Genomic DNA, 18,762 nt, shown 5'->3' on the forward strand with positions numbered 1-18,762 from the left:
GAGGGGAGATGACTGAGCTTGGAAACCGTGGTAGCCCAGGTCATCCTAGCCAGCCCCCGGCCCCAGATCTCACTACGCATGGTGCGCGTACCTGAGGAAGTGTGCATGTCACTTGGGATAAATTAGGGGAAATACTCCCTAAACTCTAGAAAGAAATGGGGAGGGACTCCCAAGAAACCAAACGGAGGAGCTGGAGAAGGAAAAAGAGAAGAGACAGAAAGGGATGATGTCGCCCCCAAACAGCCGGAGAATGGAGACTCGGGAACGGAGACGCCGATTTCCAGGAGAGACCACAGGGTGGCGCTGGCGGCCCGCGCGCAAGGGGTGAGCTCCTCCGGAGTTGGGTGGGTGGGGGCGCAGTCTGCAGCCCCTCACTGGGCTGCGCCTGGCGACCCAGCGTCAGCCACTGACCCGGGCCAGCCAGCACTGGCCCTCAGGCAGGGTAGGGCCAAGCTGGGCTGGGCAGGCATCGATCGCCGCTCTGACAAGAGCATCGATTTCTGCGCGGAGAAATTAATAGATCTTCTCTTAGTTCCTCGGACTTGGGAGCCGCCCGCGGGCGGAGCTGGGGACACGTCGGTCCAAGGAGGCCGTGCACCCGGAAAGCCCCTGGTCCCTAGCACCAGCCAGAGGACGGGTCCCAGCCCCTTCACCCCGCGGGCCTCATGCCTGGGAAAGGGGAAGGAAGAGGGGTCCTGGGGGAGGGACTCTAAAGGAACCCACGAAGGAAGCCCTCCGAGGGGAGAATTTTCCCCACCAGGGCCCCAGAACACATCTTCCCCCCAATTACCCAAGAAAGAGACAGAGACCGACCCACCGAGCAGCCCGAATTCAGGAAGGTGGCGAGACAGAGGCTGAGCCCACGGGGTGACTGCCCTTTCCACGACGATTTTGGTTGGAACCAAGGGACTTAACTGGGACAGAGCCTAGCGCCCAAAACCTCCTAAGGAGGCTGCGAGGGCCTCGGAGAAGCGAAGGGCTTGGCTATTCCGGAGACGGGTCGTATAACCGCCAGGTTTCAAGCTTAGTTTGTTACCCCGCAGGTGTCAAGGCAGCGGGTAGCAGAACTCAGAACCACCCGTTCCCCGGGGGTGGAGGCTGCTTCCTGCCGCTCCGGCTAGCCGTGCACCCCACCTGGGAGAAGTCCTCAGGGGCGGGGGTGGAGGGACCCACCGCTGCTGCAGCGGGGTTGGGGGAGCCCTGTTCTAGGCCTACCATCCCCCGGTATTTGGGCCTTATTTCCCCAACAGACCTGTCCACCCTTGAGTTGTCAGGCTAAATATTTTGGTTGGCGGGAGAGGCGGAGAGAGCCGAGAGGTCCCAGTAAACCAATCCGTTGGGTCTGGGGCGGGGAAGCGGGAGCTGGGCGCGGCCCCTGCGTGCCGCCCTGGGAGATATCGCGGCAGCGCGGCCAGCTGGCGCTGGGGAGGCGAGCGCGCACGGAGGGATCTGGGGAGACTCTCCCCAAAGAGTCCCGCGCGCCCCGGGAGCCCCACCTGCTGTCCTCGGCCTGCTCCCGGGCTTCTGCCCCAGCCCTCGGGGCTGACCAGGCCTCTGGCGCTGTCCTTTGCTCAGCACCCTGCGTGACTCTTTTCCCCTGGAAGCTGGAGTCGCCCGGTTGCTGTCTGCGTCTCCGTCCTCATCTCTCTGTCTCCGGGTGCACACTGAGTCTCTGGCTCCAGCGGCCTGTCACTGTCTGTGTCTCTGTGGCTCTCATTACTTCTTTTCTGTCTCCTGCCATCTCTATGCAGGATTCTTTGTGGTTCGGCCCCTTCCCTTCCCTTTCCCTCTGAAGCCTGCCTCTGTGTGTCCCTTAGGACCCGTCAGACCCTTCTACTCTCTGGAGCCATCTGGAGAGGAGCCAGGACTGGGCACAAGACAGGACCAGGACAATGGCAGTGCCCAGTCTGTGGCCATGGGTAGCCTGCCTGCTTGCAGTCCTCCTCTCCTTGGGATTTGGCCTGGACACGAGAGAGGGTGAGTCCCCAGCCCTGTCTCCTGGAGCCCTATCTCCCTCCCAGCAGACTGGGAGGCCAAACGCTGAATTTCCACCCAGAACGTGTCTATTTCCCTACTGGGACCTGAAGACTGGGGGTAGCTCTCAGAAGGACTTCCCACCAGGGAAAGCAGTCAGTTTCCCACATTAAGGGTGTTTTCCTCTCCGTTCCCTGGGAAATGAGAAGGACCTTGAAACAGAAGGATGGATAGATGCCCTCCATTTCTGCTTATGAAACAGCAATCGTAATCCTACTAAAGCCTGAATGAGAACCAAAGTGGGGGGAGGGGTAGTCTTAGAGGTCATTTCTAGAATCGCTGAATGGGAAAGGGGGCCAGGATGGGAAGGAGCTGAGAACTAGGCACCATTAAGTAACTGAACCCACTGTGCAGACGGGACATTGAAGCTCAGAGAACTGAAAGGTCAAGCTAGACTGATGTCCTGAACTTCTGCCTCTGGGTCCTGTCCTGTGTCCCCCACTTTGAGGGCCCATCCATTGGGCTAGGGGGCTGCTTCAAATTAGTCCCCAGGCTAAACACTGTGTAGTTTGGGGGGATAGGACCACGTAGACAAATTGGCTCTCCTGGAGGTGCTGGGGACTTGGCAGGGAGAGGAAGAAAATGCTGAGAGTGGAAGATTCAGAGGCGGAAGGAGTAAGAGATGTCCTTCTCCCCAAACCCACCATTCCCTTCCAGACTCCCTTCCAGACTGAGGGAGCTCAGGAATCCAGTGCTCTGTGCCTCAGGGGTCACGTGATGCCCTCAGACTGGGGGCTTCCAGGGCAGAGCGGAATCTCCCCTTCCTGTAGAGACAGAGGGGTGACGTGAATGGGTTGGGATACAGAGTCCCCAGAGGCACTGCCTGCAAGGCATAGCCCCACCGCCTGCACCCCTCCCCTCCTCCACTGCTGCACCAGGACAGGGCACAGCAGATGCCAGCCAGGAGCACAGTTGTCAGGACAGGAGCACGCCCCTGGGGTGTGGGGGAGGGAGGTGTTTGGTCAGGGGACCCAGATGTCTGGTTCCCAGTGCAGCTCTGCACAGGGCCAGGTCTGGAGGGGAGGCAGGCAGGGGTTAACCTGTGAAGGTCGGTAGATTTGTTTTTCCAAATGACTCCCATCAGGGGAGCCCTAGAGAGGCCAGGGCATGATGGGAAGTGGCATGTGGGCTCCTGAAAGAACCCCCCATCTGCCTGCAGAGCCTGATTGGCCTTTGCCTAGAGGGACTAGAAGTGCTTTCTCATCCCTCTCTCTTTGTGTGTGTGCATGTGTACGTGCAAGTGCTCAGACACACACAGTTGCTGGGTAGAGCTAAGCACAGGGACCATTAATGACAACAGGGAGAAGGTATGAAGTAAGCCCCAGGGAGCCAGCCTAGCCTGCCCACCCCCTTTAAAACATCAGGGGATGGGCCTGGGTATCTAAGATGCCTGCCATGTTGCTTGAGGGCTGGGTAGGCGGGGAGGGAGTGGACGCTGGAGACGTTAGCAGGACTTGACTAGCAAACCAAAAGATTCAGACCTGAATCTTCTGAGTGAGGACCGTGGAAAGTACCTTGGGAGAAGGGAGTGCAGGAACCAGGTATCTAACCTATTAGGGGAATTGTTCTAGGTGACTTGGGGAAAGAAAGAAAAATGGGGCCAGGGTCCTGGGACCCGAAAAATCCAAACACACCCAGTTCCCTAAGGGAGGAACTGACTTGAGATCCAGATGCCATCAGTTCAACTCACAGCCCCTGAGTGCCCAGTGCTTCCTGCCCTGAACTGGGCACTGTGGTGACTGACAAGGGCCCCAACCACAGGAGAGTCCCTTCTTGGAAGTGGTGACAGAGAGATAGAAAGCAATGTTGCAGCAATACCCTGGGTGTTCTGGCGTGAGTGCTGGACTAAGTGCAGCAGAGCCTGAAGGGGAAGTGATTAACTCAGGGTCAGAGCGTCAGGGAAGGGGGGCTTGACCTGAGGCTTTCTGGACAAGAACTGAGGGGTTAACAGGCCAAGGAACTTTTCTAAGGTACTAGTGGGGCCCAGTTTATCAACGTCCTGGAATGTCAGGCTGAAGAATTTAAACTTGAACTTTTGGCAATGGGGAGCCATGGAATGTTCCTTCGAGAGTAAACAGATGCTGGGACCAAGGTTCTAGCTTCCTTAAGCCTGGGAGAGAAGGGGAGTGTATGGAGTTCAGACTATCACTTCTCAGTCGCAGAATTCATTCATTCATTCCTTCATCAAATATTTACTGACACCAATTTTGTGCCAAGCACTATATCAGGCACCAAGGACGCAGCAATGAATTACATGGTGATCCCTGCCCTTCTAGAGCTTACAACAAACAAAATAAAGAAGTAAATTGTATATTAGCCAGTGTTAAGCATTTGAAAAAACACTAAGTAGGAAAGGGAGTAGGAGGTAATAGGGTGATCAGAGAAGTCCTCACTGAGAAAGTGACATCTGAGCAGAGACTTCAAAGAGGTGCAGAGCCATTGCGAGGGAAGAGTGTTCTAGCCAGAGGGAGCAGAAGGTGCAAAGACCCCAAGGCAGCGGCTTGGCGGGCTCGTTTGAGAAACCACAAGACAGCCGGTGTCTCTGAAGAAGAGAGGAAAAGGGGATAACGTGGGAGAAGTGCAGAGGCCATGTAGGCTGTGGTGGGGACTTCAGCTTTTCATCAGTGATGGAGGCCGCTGGGGTGCTGTGAGCGGTAGGGGAGTGTGATCCAACTTGTGTGATGTGTTTCCACTCTGGCTGTGGAGTGGAGGATAGAAGAGAGAGGGGAGAGGGCGGAAGTGGGGAGACCATTTAGGAAGCTGTTACTGTAAAGTCAGGAGGAGATGACGGTGAAAGCAGTGAAGGTGGTTCTGGGTATATTTTAAAGGTGGAGCTCATAGGGTATGGGCGTTAGAGAAGGAAAGGAATCAGGGAGGCTTTCGCTTTGGAATCTGACTGCAAGAAGAAAGTTGCAGTCAACTGAGAAGGGGACGTGAGTTTGGGAGGGAAGGTCGGGGGCTCACTTTTGCCCAGGTGGGCTCCTCTGGTAGGGATCTCTAAGCTGCAGATGAAGCCTGTGAGGCCCAGAGAGGAGGTTCCCCCCACATCCACAGCAGAGCCTGACTCTGCCTTAATGTCCCCTCCCAATATGGTTCCCTCCTCCCCAGATGCCAGGGCAGGGTGGGGTGCTTGGCCCAAGCTGTACTGATGGCTACCTGCCACTTGTACCCGCAGTGTGCCCCAGCCTGGACATCCGCTCAGAGGTGGCGGAGCTGCGGCGGCTGGAGAACTGCAGCGTAGTGGAGGGCCACCTGCAGATCCTGCTCATGTTCACAGCCACCGGCGAGGACTTCCGTGGCCTCAGCTTCCCACGCCTCACCCAGGTCACCGACTACCTGCTGCTCTTCCGGGTCTATGGCCTGGAGAGCCTGCGTGACCTCTTCCCCAACCTGGCGGTCATCCGCGGTGCCCGCCTCTTCCTGGGCTACGCGCTGGTCATCTTCGAGATGCCACACATGCGGGATGTGGGGCTGCCGGCGCTGGGGGCCGTGCTGCGTGGGGCTGTGCGTGTGGAGAAGAACCAGGAGCTCTGCCATCTCTCCACCATTGACTGGGGTCTGCTGCAGCCTTCACCTGGTGCCAACCACATTGTGGGCAACAAGCTGGGCGAGGAGTGTGCCGATGTGTGCCCCGGCCTGCTTGGCGCCACCGGTGAGCCCTGTGCCAGGACCACATTCAGCGGTCACACCGACTACAGGTGCTGGACCTCCAGTCACTGCCAGAAAGGTGGGCACTGGCACAGAATAGGGCCAGGGAGCACAGGGAGGGCAGAGGCAGATGGCACTGGGCAACCATAAGATGGCATGTGTCCGTACTTCGCTGACACTATTTATTTTAACTCTCATTCATCCTATGTCTTTATTTCCGTTTTGCAGATGAGGCACCTGAGGCTCAGAAAAGTTAAATAACTGATGTAGCATCAGGTAGTCAAGGGGTAGGCACAAGACAGTATCAGGTAGTCATGGAGACAGTAAAAGAAAGTAAAAGTTGAATATGGGGGAGAAGAATAGCTTGAATGGATACGAGGCAGCTGCACAAGAGGCAGTATGAGGCAGAGGTCAAGAGCAAAGCCGACTGTCCTGGGTTTGAATCTCAGCTTTACTGCTTACTGGCCGTGTTCATTTCGCCTCTCTGTGCCTCGATTTCCTCATTTGTAAAATGATCGTAGCACTGTGATGAGGAACGAACTGTTCTGTAAAACATTACAACAGTGCCTGGACCATGGTAACTGGGTCTGTTTCTGGTGCAAACCGCCACAGTACAGGCTGGCAGTACTGAAATGGGGAGGTTGGGAGCTGGGCGGAAGAAGAAAGCAGGTGACAGATGAAGAACAGGACAGGTGAGGACAAATATGTGATGTGGGATCTTTTTTAGGAGGTAAGGTGCCTGGAGGGGAAGCAGAAGGGAACAGTGGAGAAAAGGAGGGGTGGCATAAGGTGGGGAAGGTTGGAGGAGGAGGTGAAGGTTGTAGAGGAGGAAAGGGAACCTTGAGAGGTTGGGAGCAGATCTGGGGCCCCCAGGCTGGGGTTCCTTCCATGCAGCCCCTGGAGGTCAGCTCTCTTCACCCCAGTGCCTCAGCATCAGGGCAGAAGAGTAACCGGATCCCTGCTGTATCCACGGTGCCCCCACCCCCAAAGTCTCCCTGTTGGCTGTAAACACAGCTGCTTCATGTCCTCTCTCGTGTATAGTGTCAACACGCCCTGGCTGACCCCTGCCACACGCATCGCTCCCACGGACACATCCAGCTGCCACTGTGCAAAAGGAGCCAGGCTCCCGGCACCCAGCCCCAACCCCTCCATATCTGCTTGGGGCTCCCTTCCACCCGGGGCAGAGACTGCAGAGGGAGGAGGGATGGGCAGAGGCCTGGGTCAAATGACCAGGGATGGCCCCTTCTCCCACACACTCCCAGGGCCACCTTGCCCTAGTCCTCACTCCTCAAGAGCAGCGGGCTGGTTCACCTTGGCCCCGTGCCCAGCGATGATCTGGGCACCAGGCCTAGACAGGACAGCAGGCGGGGGAGCAGGAGCCCTGACGGACAAGGTCGCTGCCTGGTCCTGAGTTCCAGTACCCCCGACTAGGCACTGTGGGAGGCGGGGAGGCACAGAGAGGGGCCGTGGCCGTATCTTCAAGAGCCCCCATCTGAGGAAGAGTTGGCGACCAGTGTCATCTGAATTGGACAGACCTGGGTGCAGACCAAGACTGTTAGCCCTTGGGGAGAGGGCAGGGAGGACCAAGGAGGTGCAGGTAAGGTCTAACGCAGCACTCTGCCCGCAGTGTGCCCCTGTCCCCGTGGGCTGGCCTGCACAGTCAGGGGCGAGTGCTGCCACACCGAGTGCCTGGGAGGCTGCAGCCGGCCAGAAGACCCCCGAGCCTGTGTCGCCTGCCGCCACCTCTACTTCCAGGGCGCCTGCCACCGGGCCTGCCCGCCAGGCACCTACCAGCATGAGTCCTGGCGCTGCGTCACAGCGGAGCGCTGTGCCAGCCTGCGCTCTGTGCCTGGCCGTGCCTCCACCTTCGGCATCCACCAGGGTAGTTGTCTGGCCCAGTGCCCTCCAGGCTTCACCCGTAATGATAGCAGGTGAGTGTCGGGCGGGTGGGGGGCACCTTGGAGCAGTGAGGAGACCCACACTGGTCCAGGACTCATGCCACATCCTCTGCTTGCCCCTACTAGCATATTCTGCCACAAGTGCGAGGGGCTGTGCCCCAAAGAGTGCAAAGTGGGCACCAAGACCATCGACTCTGTCCAGGCAGCACAGGATCTGGTGGGCTGCACCCACGTGGAAGGGAGCCTCATCCTCAACCTCCGCCAAGGCTGTTAGTGCCTTCCAGAGCCACACCCTTCCTCCTGGCCACACCCTTTACAATGACCCAGCTAAAGCACCACTTTCCATCATCCTGGGTCCCTGCCCTGAGGGCCCCCTTCCCTGGGCCCCCAGCCAGCTCCCCCACAATGAACCCATCACTTCCCTTGCCCTGGCTCCAGTCCTGTCTTCCCCATCCCCAGATAACCTGGAGCTGGAGCTGCAGCGAAGCCTGGGACTGGTAGAGACCATCACTGGCTTCCTCAAAATCAAGCACTCCTTTGCCCTCGTGTCCCTAGGCTTTTTCAAGAACCTCAAACTTATCCGGGGGGACACCATGGTGGATGGGTAAGGGATCAGAAATAGTTTGCTCTATCATATCTCCTCCCCAGCATTCCCCAAACTGTAGTCAAGTGTGTGGGAACCAGCTCTGCCACTTACTAACTATGTGACTCTGGGTAGGTTAACTTCTCTAGTCCTCAACTTTCTCATCCATAAGAGAGTAGTGTTACTACTTATAACACTACTTATTTATTAGGGCTGTTGAGAATATTACTGAAGCTGTTATGTATAAAGCACTTAAAACAGAGGCTGAAACAAAATATATAAAATTGCATTTACATATCACCCTGTATGGATTGCCTATAATTGTTGTCATCTGATCCTCTTAGCTGCAGAGCAAACTGCCTGGGTTTGAAACCCATTCCTACCTCTACCAGTCGAAGCTTACCCTTAATGTAGCCAGGATTTTTCAAAATAATGTTTTAAATTATCAGCCAGCCAAGTGGTTTCTCGCGTACCCCCCAAGGGGTCCCCACTCCAGCTGGAAAGGCATAGCCCCAGGCTGAGTCTCATTCCACCCTGTGTCCCCAAAGCCAGGACAGAGCCTGGCAGAGATCAGTGCTCAGTTAATGTGACATGCAGGAAGGAAGAATGTGGAAAAACTGTTGGCCCCATTTCACTGATGAGGAAAACACAGAACGTGGGTGCCTTGCTGGATGCCACACTCCTGGTCAGTGGCACAGAGTGGGTGTGTACTAATGCCCCACGTGGACCGGTGTGGGTGGGCTGCTGTGTGCCCTGCCTCCCCCGTGCCCCTAGTGCAGCCCCGTCAGGAAGAGCCCATAAGACACGCCCTTCCTCATCCCTTGCCCCCACCTGCCTTGCAGAGCAAGGTCCCCTGGCCTCCCCCAGGAACTACACCTTGTACGTGCTGGATAACCAGAACCTACAGCAGCTGGGGTCCTGGGTGGCTGCAGGGCTCACCATTCCTGTGGGCAAGATATACTTCGCTTTCAACCCACGCCTCTGCTTGGAGCACATCTACCGCTTGGAGGAGGTGACTGGCACTAAGGGACGGCAAAACAAGGCTGAGATCAACCCCCGCACCAACGGAGACCGCGCTGCCTGTAAGGCCCGACACCCCAAGCCCCGGCACCTTGGCAGTGAGAGAGGGGACCCCAAGGAACACCCAGACACACACACACACTAGAGCACACCAGACACGCCCCAGGGTGGAGCGGAGGCTTGAAGGGAACGATGGGATAAGTGCTCTTCAGAGGCCACGTTAAGGGTAGGATGCTGCGGGGTCAGGGTCGGGGCTTGGGAGTAGGCGGCTCAAGCAGGTGCTCTCAACATGGTCAAAAGCAGGTGTTCGCCTTTTACCCCACCCAGGCCAGACTCGCACTCTGCGCTTTGTGTCCAACGTGACGGAGGCCAATCGCATCTTGCTGCGATGGGAGCGCTATGAACCGCTTGAGGCTCGCGACCTACTCAGCTTCATCGTGTACTACAAGGAGTCGTGAGTGGCGGGGGCGGGGCCAGACGGGGTAGGGTCGGAGAGGGGCGGGGTCAGTGGGGTGGGTGGGGCGGGGCGGGGCCAGAGTGGGGGTGGGGGTCAGAGCCTGACCAGGCCAATTTGTTGACCACACGTAGGTGAGGGCAGAGCCCTGCGGGGCTGTGGAAAGCCAGAAAGCCAAGAACCCCGAGTCTCACTCCCTTGTAGGGCTCACGTCTGGCTCTCCTCTCACCTTCTTCATCCCTCCGTGCCTCAGTTTTATCTCACCCAGTGATGAAGAGGACAGTCAGGATTTCTGAAAGCCCAGGAGAGGCGCCCTGCTGGGAAGACTTGGATAATTAAAGCTCAATTCACTATGCTAATGTTTTGTACTGACCACATGCTCCTGCCCCAGCAGCGGTTTGGGAAGTACCCACTAATTTGGCCAGTTTTATCCACATCTTTGCCAGCATTTCATTAAAGCCTGAGGAAGGGCGGTAGCAGGGACAACCAAGAACCAACTGCTCTTTTCTTTGGAGAGAATGTACCGACGATAGCAGGATGGATAGTGGTTAGACCACAGGAAGGACTTCTCCAAAAGCATGGCTAGAATCAAAAATAGAAATCTTTAGAAGAGAGAGATGGAGTGAAGAGTACTGTCGCCCTTTATGGTAGATGGAAGATGGGAGCTACCTGGATTGGAATAATTTCCTATGAATTAAAATGGAGGGATCTTAGTTGCTCACTAGCACAGGGCCTAAGGGAACCCAGGTGGCACAGTGGTAAAGAATCCACCTGCCAAGCAGGAGACACAGGTTTGATCCCTGGGTCGGGGAGATCCCCCAGAGTAGGAAACAGCAACCCACTCCAGTATTCTTGCCTGGGAAAGTCCATGGACAGAGGAGCCTAGTGGGCTACAGTCCGCAGTCCATGAGGCCACAGAGAGTCAGAACATAGCTGAGCAACTTAGTACACACACACGCACACAGGGCCTGGCCTGGGAGTGGGGGAGAGATCTACTCACAGGGCCAAGGCTCTCCTAGGCCTCAGTAGAAGATGAAGGACTTTAGCAGGACGAACTGGACAGTTTGTTAAAAACAGATTCCTGAGCCCCACACCCATAGATTCTGATTCCATTAGTCCTGGGCAGGGCCTGTAAATCTGCATTTCTAACAAGCTCCCAGGTAATGCTGAATCTTCTGGTCCACATATTGAGGAGTGCTATCATGGACCACAATATAAACCCACCCCCCAACCTCTGGCTTGTGCAGCTCACATTCTGCATGACTATACATGGCTGTCTTTGGACTCAAAGGGCAGACAGTCTTAGAGGTTTTTCAGGAAACTCCCCTGGCATCTGCCTTGCAGTGTGGCTATGGCTATGCTCCCTTAGAGATATATACTGTGGGGTGTGTGCATGCGTGTGGGTGCATGCGTGTGTGTGTGTGTGTGTGTGTGTGTGTGTGTTAGCCGTTCAGTCACGTCTGACTCTTTGCAACCCCATGGACTATAGCCTGCCAGCTTTCTCTGTCCATGGAAATCTCCAGGCAAGAATACTAGAGAGGGTAGCCATTCCTTTCTCCAGGCGGTCTTCCCAACCCAGGGATGGAACCCAGGTCTCCCACACTGCAGGAGGATTCTTACTGTCTGAGGCACCAGGGAGGCCCTATATACTGTGGATCATGGCTCAGTTTCAGCTCTGAGCAGATCCACTCAGTGAGTGAGTCATGCCCACAGGGCACCTGCCCCAAAGGGCAGACCCACATCTGCTTCTCAATGCCCTTGCACACACCGGGAGGAGAATGACCCTGACAGTCTTGCAGTGCTTCAGAGAAGAGGGGGCAGGGCTAAATGAGCTGCCCCTCAACTCCAGGGATGGGTTGTTCAGCCCCTTCCAGAATGCCACAGAGTACATAGGTCCAGATGCCTGTGGGGCCCAGAGCTGGAACCTGCTGGATGTGGAGCTGCCCCTCAGCCGCACCCAGGAGCCGGGGGTGACCCTAGCCCCGCTCAAGCCCTGGACACAGTATGCTGTGTTTGTACGGGCCATCACACTGACCACAGCGGAGGACAGCCCCCACCAAGGAGCCCAAAGCCCCATCATCTACCTCCGAACCTTACCGGCAGGTAGGCTGAAGCCTTTGAAGGGGGTGGGAGCTAGATGTCTGGACCCTATGAGAATGGAAGAGCACGGGCACCGGAAATGGAGAAGCTGGGTCACTAAACACCTGGTCTACAGAAGCTGGGAGGCCGGACCTCAGAGAGAAGGGCCCATTACCAGACAGTATTTAAAAGGGGGATCTGCAGTCCCTGCGTGTACCCTCCTCCCACCCTCAGCGCCCACAGTGCCCCAGGACGTCATCTCCACGTCCAATTCCTCCTCCCACCTGCTGGTGCGCTGGAAGCCACCGATCCAGCGCAACGGAAACATCACCTACTACCTGGTGCTGTGGCAACGTCTGGCAGAGGACAGCGACCTCTACCTCAATGACTACTGCCACCGCGGTGCGCAGGGAGGAGGCGCGGGCCGGAGGGGTTGGGGTAGCGGGCTGCGGGCGCGGCCAGTCTAACTACTTCCTTGCCCGCCGCCCCTCCAGGCTTGCGGCTGCCCACCAGCAACAACGACCCCCGCTTCGACGGAGAAGACGGGGAACTCGAGGCCGACAGGGAGCCTGGCTGCTGCCCTTGCCAGCACCCACCTCCTGGGCACGTCCTACCACCGCTGGAGGCACAGGAGGCGTCGTTCCAGAAGAAGTTTGAAAACTTTCTACACAACGCCATCACCATTCCCAAGTGCGTCTCGGCGCGAGAAAGCCAGGCGGGAGTCCAGGGTGCTGATGGGCGGGGTTTGTGAGGGGAGGGGCGGGGTGGGTAATAGGTTGTGGGCGGGGCCTGAGGTTGTCGGTGGGTTAGGAGGCGGTGCGCCCCTGCAAAGAGCACTGAGGTGCGTTCCAGGCGAGCCTGACAGGGTCCTCTCTGGTCTTCCCAGATCCCCTTGGAAGGTGACATCCATCAATAAGAGCCCTCAAAGGTGAGCGGGGACGGAGCAGGGGCCGAGAAGCGCGGTTCCCGAGGCGGGGCCATGGCTCTGACTTGCGCCCTCTCTAGGGACTCAGGGAGGAGCCGACGGGCAGCCGAGGCCCTCCGGCTTGGGGGAAACAGCTCGGATTTCAAGATCCAAGAGGACAAAGTGCCTCGGGAGCGAGCGGTGCTGAGTGGCCTGCGCCACTTCACAGAGTACCGGATCGACATCCATGCCTGCAACCACGCGGCGCACACCGTGGGCTGCAGCGCGGCCACCTTCGTCTTTGCGCGCACCATGCCCCACAGTAGGTGACCCTACCCCAGCTCTACCCTGCCCACGCACCGACCCCAAGGGCCCTATCTAATTAGTGCTCTAATTAGCCAGTTTGACAACCTCCCACCTCCCTGCCCGCTCCAAACTCAGGGCCTCTCCTTGCTCACTCCTGCCAGTCCCCATAATCCCAGAGTTTCCTTGAACCTTCCAGTTTAGCCCCCTGTGTTTGAACATGAAGGTGAGAAGAAATAATTGTAGTCAGGTTGCCTGATGGCCTCTCCTGCAGGAGAAGCTGATGGTATCCCAGGAAAAGTGGCTTGGGAGGCAGCCAGCAAGAGCAGTGTTCTCCTGCGCTGGCTTGAGCCACCGGACCCCAACGGACTCATTCTCAAGTACGAAATCAAGTACCGCCGCCTGGGAGAGGTAGGCACCCCAGGAGACACCCTAACCTAGCCCCAGTCTGTCGCTCCATACTCTTCCTAGCCAGCGATTCTGTGCTGCCCTCAGGAGGCCACAGTGCTGTGTGTGTCCCGCCTGCGATATGCCAAATTTGGGGGTGTCCACCTGGCCCTGCTGCCTCCTGGAAACTACTCTGCCAGAGTTCGGGCAACCTCACTGGCTGGCAACGGCTCCTGGACAGACAGTGTCGCTTTCTACATCCCTGGCCCGGGTATGCTACCCTCTGTCTCAGACCTGTATTCCCAAACAGCCCCACCTGGGCCCCCACCCACATCTCCCACTGTGGAAACCGCAGGCCCCTCCACCTTCCACCCCATCCGCCCCGCATCCTCATCTCCCACTGTGTCCTTGACCCCCTGACTTCCCCATCTTTTTACAATTATTATTGTTTTTTTCTTTTTTCTGACTTCTCCGTCTTTGACCCTCTGCTGTCTTCTGGCCACCAGAGGAGGAAGACTCCGGGGGGCTGCACGTCCTTCTCACCGTCACCCCTGTGGGGCTCATGCTGCTCATCCTTCTTGCTGCCCTTGGTTTCTTCTACAGCAAGAAGAGGTGATGATGAGTCCCACTGATTCCCAACCCCCTTCTTCTCTGAGCCCTCATCATAACATCAGTGCAATCAGATGGTAGTAGATGAGACAGCAGAAAGGACTTCCTTAGAAACAGTAACTCTTCCCCTGGAGGGATTGACATACCTGGAGAAAAGAGACATGCTTTTTAATTAGGGTGACCAACTTGTCCATGTTTGCCCGGGACTTTCCTGATTTTAGTAGGAACAGTCCTATATTCTGGGAAACCCCTCAGTCTGGGCATCCTGGGACTGTTGGTCCCCACACTCTCAGCCTGAGAGCAATGAAACTGGTCCGATCATAGCAGAGAAAGAAGCAGGAAATCTCAGGATGTGTCCTGGGCTTCTTGATGTCAGATCCCCCTGGAGCTGAATATGACGGGGAACTGAGGACAGGACTTTGATTAGCTGGTTCTGAGAACTAGCTGAGGAGACCAGAGCCTTGCTACTCCTGTCCTCCCTATTCCTAGCCTGTCAGACCCCAGATCCCAGGACTAGGACCAAGACTAGCTTGGGAAGTCCTTGGGGTTCCCCAGGGGTCACCCTGACCAGAGCTAAGGTAGGATCATAACTTCTTCCTCCTTGGAGCACCCCTCCTCCTTGTCCTCTGACATGGCTCCTTCCTTCCCGAGGACCCTTCCAGGCTGACCCCCTTCACCTCCCATTGCAGAAACAGCACCCTGTATGCCTCTGTGAATCCGGAATACTTCAGCGCCTCTCACAGTAGGTCTGGGGGTGGCTGGACAGGTGGTGTGGGGAAGGGAGACCAGAGGGGAGAAGAGACAGACTTCCAGGCCATCTCGGAGAAGGCAGCCTTGGAACCCGAGCCCTTCAGCAGGAAGAGGGTGGGTGGAGGTGTGGCAGAGAGCAGTGTGCTTGCTCGTGACCCCCACTCCCTCTCAGTGTACATCCCCGATGAGTGGGAGGTGCCTCGGGAGCAGATCTCCATAATCCGAGAACTGGGCCAGGGCTCTTTCGGGATGGTATACGAGGGGCTGGCACAAGGACTGGAGGTTGGAGAGGAGCCCACGCCGGTGGCCCTGAAGACCGTGAATGAGCTGGCCAGCCCACGAGAACGCATTGAGTTCCTCAAGGAAGCCTCTGTCATGAAGGCATTCAAGTGCCACCATGTGGTAAGGAAGGGTCAGGTCCAAAGTCAGGGTCAAAATTAGGATGAAGGTCATATGGTTAGAGGGGAAAGATCAGAGATGAGGTCAGGGCAACATCAAGTCCAGGACTGGGACTGTGGTTAGGATCCTCACTGGAGTAAAGGTCATGGTAGGGCTATAATAGGATCATGGCTAGGGCTGAGATCAGTCATGGCTGAAGGTCAATACTGAGTGTTCAGAGCATTATTAGGAGGGTGACTGGAGTCAAGGTCAGAATTGAGCCCATCTTGAAGACTGAGATGACAGATACAATTACGGTCATGGATTAGGGAGACTTCCCTAGTGGTCCAGTGGCTGAGATTCTACACTCTCAATGCAGGGGGCCCAGGTTCGATCCCTAGTCAGGTAACTAGATCCCAGATGCCACAGCTAAAGATCCTGTGTGCCGTCAACTTAAACAACAACAAAAAAATCCCACGTGCCACAACTAAGACCCAGCGGCAACCAAATAAATATATTTTATTTTAAAAAGGTCATGGGTTGGGGTCAAGGTCATTGTTAGGTCAAGATGAGGGTTATGGTCATGGCTAGGGTTAGGAGGGTTGTTGTCTGACTCAGGTTGTGGTCACAGCAGAACAAGGTTTTGGCCAGGTGGGTCAAAGGGAGCTGAGTAGACCCGCAACCAGGCTCTTTCTCCATGCCAGGTGCGTCTCCTGGGCGTGGTGTCTCAGGGCCAGCCAACCCTGGTCATCATGGAGTTAATGGCCCGAGGGGATCTCAAGAGCCATCTTCGATCTCTGCGGCCTGAGGCAGAGGTGGGGACCAGGAAGCTTCTGGGTGGAGGCGCTGGGGAATTGGAAAGGACTTGGGCAGTTGAAGGCATAATGCTTGTGTAGGAGTCCAGCCTCAAGTTCTTGCTTCACCAGCCCATCTCTTGGTTCTAGAACAACCCTGGGCTCCCACGGCCAGCACTGGGAGATATGATCCAGATGGCTGGTGAGATTGCGGATGGCATGGCCTATCTTGCTGCCAACAAGTTTGTGCATCGAGACCTAGCGGCCCGGAACTGCATGGTGTCCCAGGACTTCACTGTCAAGATTGGGGGTACAGAGAGGGCCAGGCAGGTGGGGCAGCCTGGGTAGAGAGACTCCCCCAGCAAGGCAGGAGAAGACCGAGGCCTGTCCCTCAGCTCTGTCCCTGATCGCCCCCTGACATGGATCTCCGTCTCCCCGTCTGAGGACAGCAGGATTTGGATGGGGTGATCTCTGAGGTCCTTGGAGCCCGTACAGTCCAGGATCCTTGGAGACTGTGGAGGTGGAGGGGGTTGGGAGAGATACTCCTGGGGCAGGAGCTGCTGACTGGCTCTGCTGCCCCACAGCCCATCCACCCTCCCTTTCCAGACTTCGGGATGACTCGAGATGTGTATGAGACAGACTACTACCGCAAGGGCGGGAAGGGGCTGCTGCCTGTCCGCTGGATGGCCCCCGAGTCCCTCAAAGATGGAATCTTCACCACCCACTCTGACGTCTGGTGGGGCCTGGCTGGAGCAGGGGGCTCCGGGGTGTGGAGGCAGGGTCTGGCATGCACTCCCTAGGGTGTACTGAGCTGCATGAAGCATGCGGGGCTCAGGCCCTCCTCCATGTCCTCGCAGGTCCTTTGGCGTGGTGCTCTGGGAGATCGTGACCCTGGCCGAACAACCCTACCAGGGCCTATCCAATGAGCAGGTGCTCAAGTTCGTCATGGACGGTGGAGTCCTGGAAGAGCTGGAGAGCTGTCCCGTTCAGCTGTGAGTCACCCCAGCCTGGCCCTGCCTCAGCCCTGCCCTGCCAACATCTGCCCCACCCCTGGGAGTCTCTGAGGCTTCTACCTATGCTGATTCCCAGCTCTGAGCCCTCCAACTTGAAATCCTGCAACCCCCATTTACTCCCCTGTGACCCAAGCTCAGTGGGTAAAGAATCCGCCTGCAGTGCAGGAGACCTAGTGTCAATCCCTGGATTGGGAAGATCCCCTGGAGAAGGGCATGGCAACCCACTCCAGTATTCTTGCCTGGAGAATCCCGTGGACAGAGGAGCCTGGTGGGCTACAAGTTCATAAGGTCACAAAGAGTCGGACACGACTGAGCAACTAAGCACAGCACAGACCTGAGCAGACCTACTCCCCGCCATGAGCCCGTCCATAACCCCCTCCCTCACACTGATTGGCCCTCTCAGTGCAGGAGGCAGGAGGCGTGCACCCCTCTGACACTGCCCCCTGCCTCCACCAGGCAGGAGCTGATGCAGCGCTGCTGGCAGCAGAACCCGCGCCTGCGCCCCACCTTTACCCACATCCTGGACAGCATACAGGAGGAGCTGAGGCCCTCCTTCCGCCTCCTCTCCTTCTATCACAGCCCAGGATGCCGGGGGGCCCGGGCCTCCCTGCCGCCCACTGATGCAGAGCCTGACTCCCCCCGAACCCCAAAAGAGGCCTCTTCAGACTTCAGCCCCCAGAATGGGGGTCCAGGACATTGAGGGGTACTCCGTTCCCTGGCTGATTGGCCTCCCACGGACAGAGAGGAAGGGACCTAAGCTTTGCAGCCATGAGAGGCTGAGACGTTCACACCCCAGCCCCATGCTGAGACAGCCGAAGGAGATACAGAGCAGAGCGGGACAGGTTGGGGGGTGACAGGGAGACCACAGCTGAGTCATGGCAGAGAAGATTTCCTCAGGAATCTGAGTTCTCCGTGAGAAAGTAAACGAAGCCACGGCAGCAGTGGAGATTAGATGGTAGACAAGACGCTCTGAGTGAGAGAGCCTACTCAGACTAGAAAGAGAGGCCGGGCTGCTCTGAAAGCAGGGTCTGGGGACCCCACCGGCGGTTTTGGAGCCCCTGTGGACACCCGGGACCATCAACACGCTAGAAACCAGATGAGCCACCAGACTCGGGCCTGGAAGCCTCTCTGTCCGCGTTTGGGATGCTGGGGCTGAGCGTCCAGATGACTGCTCTTTGTACCGCTGTGTCTCACCTCCTCCCCTGCCCCATGCCATAGTGCGTGTGGGGAGAACACAGGGACCTGGCTGAGTGGCTTCCGAGCCTGGCCTCGGGGCCTGCCCTCTCCCCTTCCTCTCCTTTGCCTCACCCAGGGACCCCAAGCTTGGTGCTCCCCCTTCCTCTTCTCCAGGGCCTTCCCTCGGTGCAGACTCACCCCTTCTCCCAGGCCCTTCCCCTCAATCCCCCTCCTGCCCTGGAATTATTAAGGCCTTAAGAGCCTTGCTTCCTCTCTGCCCTCACGCCTACCCCCCACCCCCGCCTCTCATGGGAAGACTGGAGAAGGCAGAATAAAGGCCGAGGTCTGTCTGTACCCTGGTCCCGGGCAGCCCATTATCTCTCCATCTATATGGTCTTAACATTGGATGAACTTCCTCCCTCCCTCCTTGGGGACCTGAGGTGGTGACCCTGAGGCAGTGATACAGGATAAATACACTGCTGTCAAACACCACCTCCGTGAGGCCCTGAGCAGCCAGGGTTGCCACGGCAGCGACGCAGGACAGCCCTGCTATTATCTGCGGCTCAGGCGGCCAGAAGTGGTTGAGCCCAGCAGGGGAACCTTTGTATCCGGCCTCCCAGCCTCACCAACCCGTTCCCCCACACCTCATCTTTAAGGTCATCTCTCGCTGTTTCCACTGGATAGACATTTCCTGGGGTCTCCCAGGACAGACGTGAGGCGGGCAGAACGTGG

General features: G+C 57.2%; 1 protein-coding gene across 1 annotated transcript; it reads left to right on the forward strand.

Annotated features, from left to right (window-relative positions):
* The first annotated feature begins 1,892 nt into the window (after positions 1–1,892).
* INSRR (insulin receptor related receptor) lies at positions 1,893–17,554 on the forward strand. The gene is made up of 22 exons (XM_068963159.1): positions 1,893–1,977; positions 5,210–5,761; positions 7,310–7,613; positions 7,707–7,849; positions 8,040–8,184; positions 9,031–9,245; positions 9,511–9,637; positions 11,502–11,740; positions 11,951–12,118; positions 12,211–12,406; positions 12,603–12,644; positions 12,722–12,942; positions 13,198–13,334; positions 13,419–13,581; positions 13,817–13,922; positions 14,609–14,661; positions 14,842–15,071; positions 15,752–15,862; positions 15,992–16,151; positions 16,448–16,577; positions 16,699–16,833; positions 17,311–17,554. The coding sequence occupies exons 1-22, from the start codon at positions 1,893–1,895 to the stop codon at positions 17,552–17,554; spliced, it is 3,906 nt and encodes a 1,301-aa protein (XP_068819260.1).
* The last annotated feature ends 1,208 nt before the right edge of the window (positions 17,555–18,762 follow it).

Source organism: Capricornis sumatraensis, chromosome 2 (assembly GCF_032405125.1).
Source record: "Capricornis sumatraensis isolate serow.1 chromosome 2, serow.2, whole genome shotgun sequence".
In the NCBI taxonomy this organism is placed as follows: domain Eukaryota; kingdom Metazoa; phylum Chordata; class Mammalia; order Artiodactyla; family Bovidae; genus Capricornis; species Capricornis sumatraensis.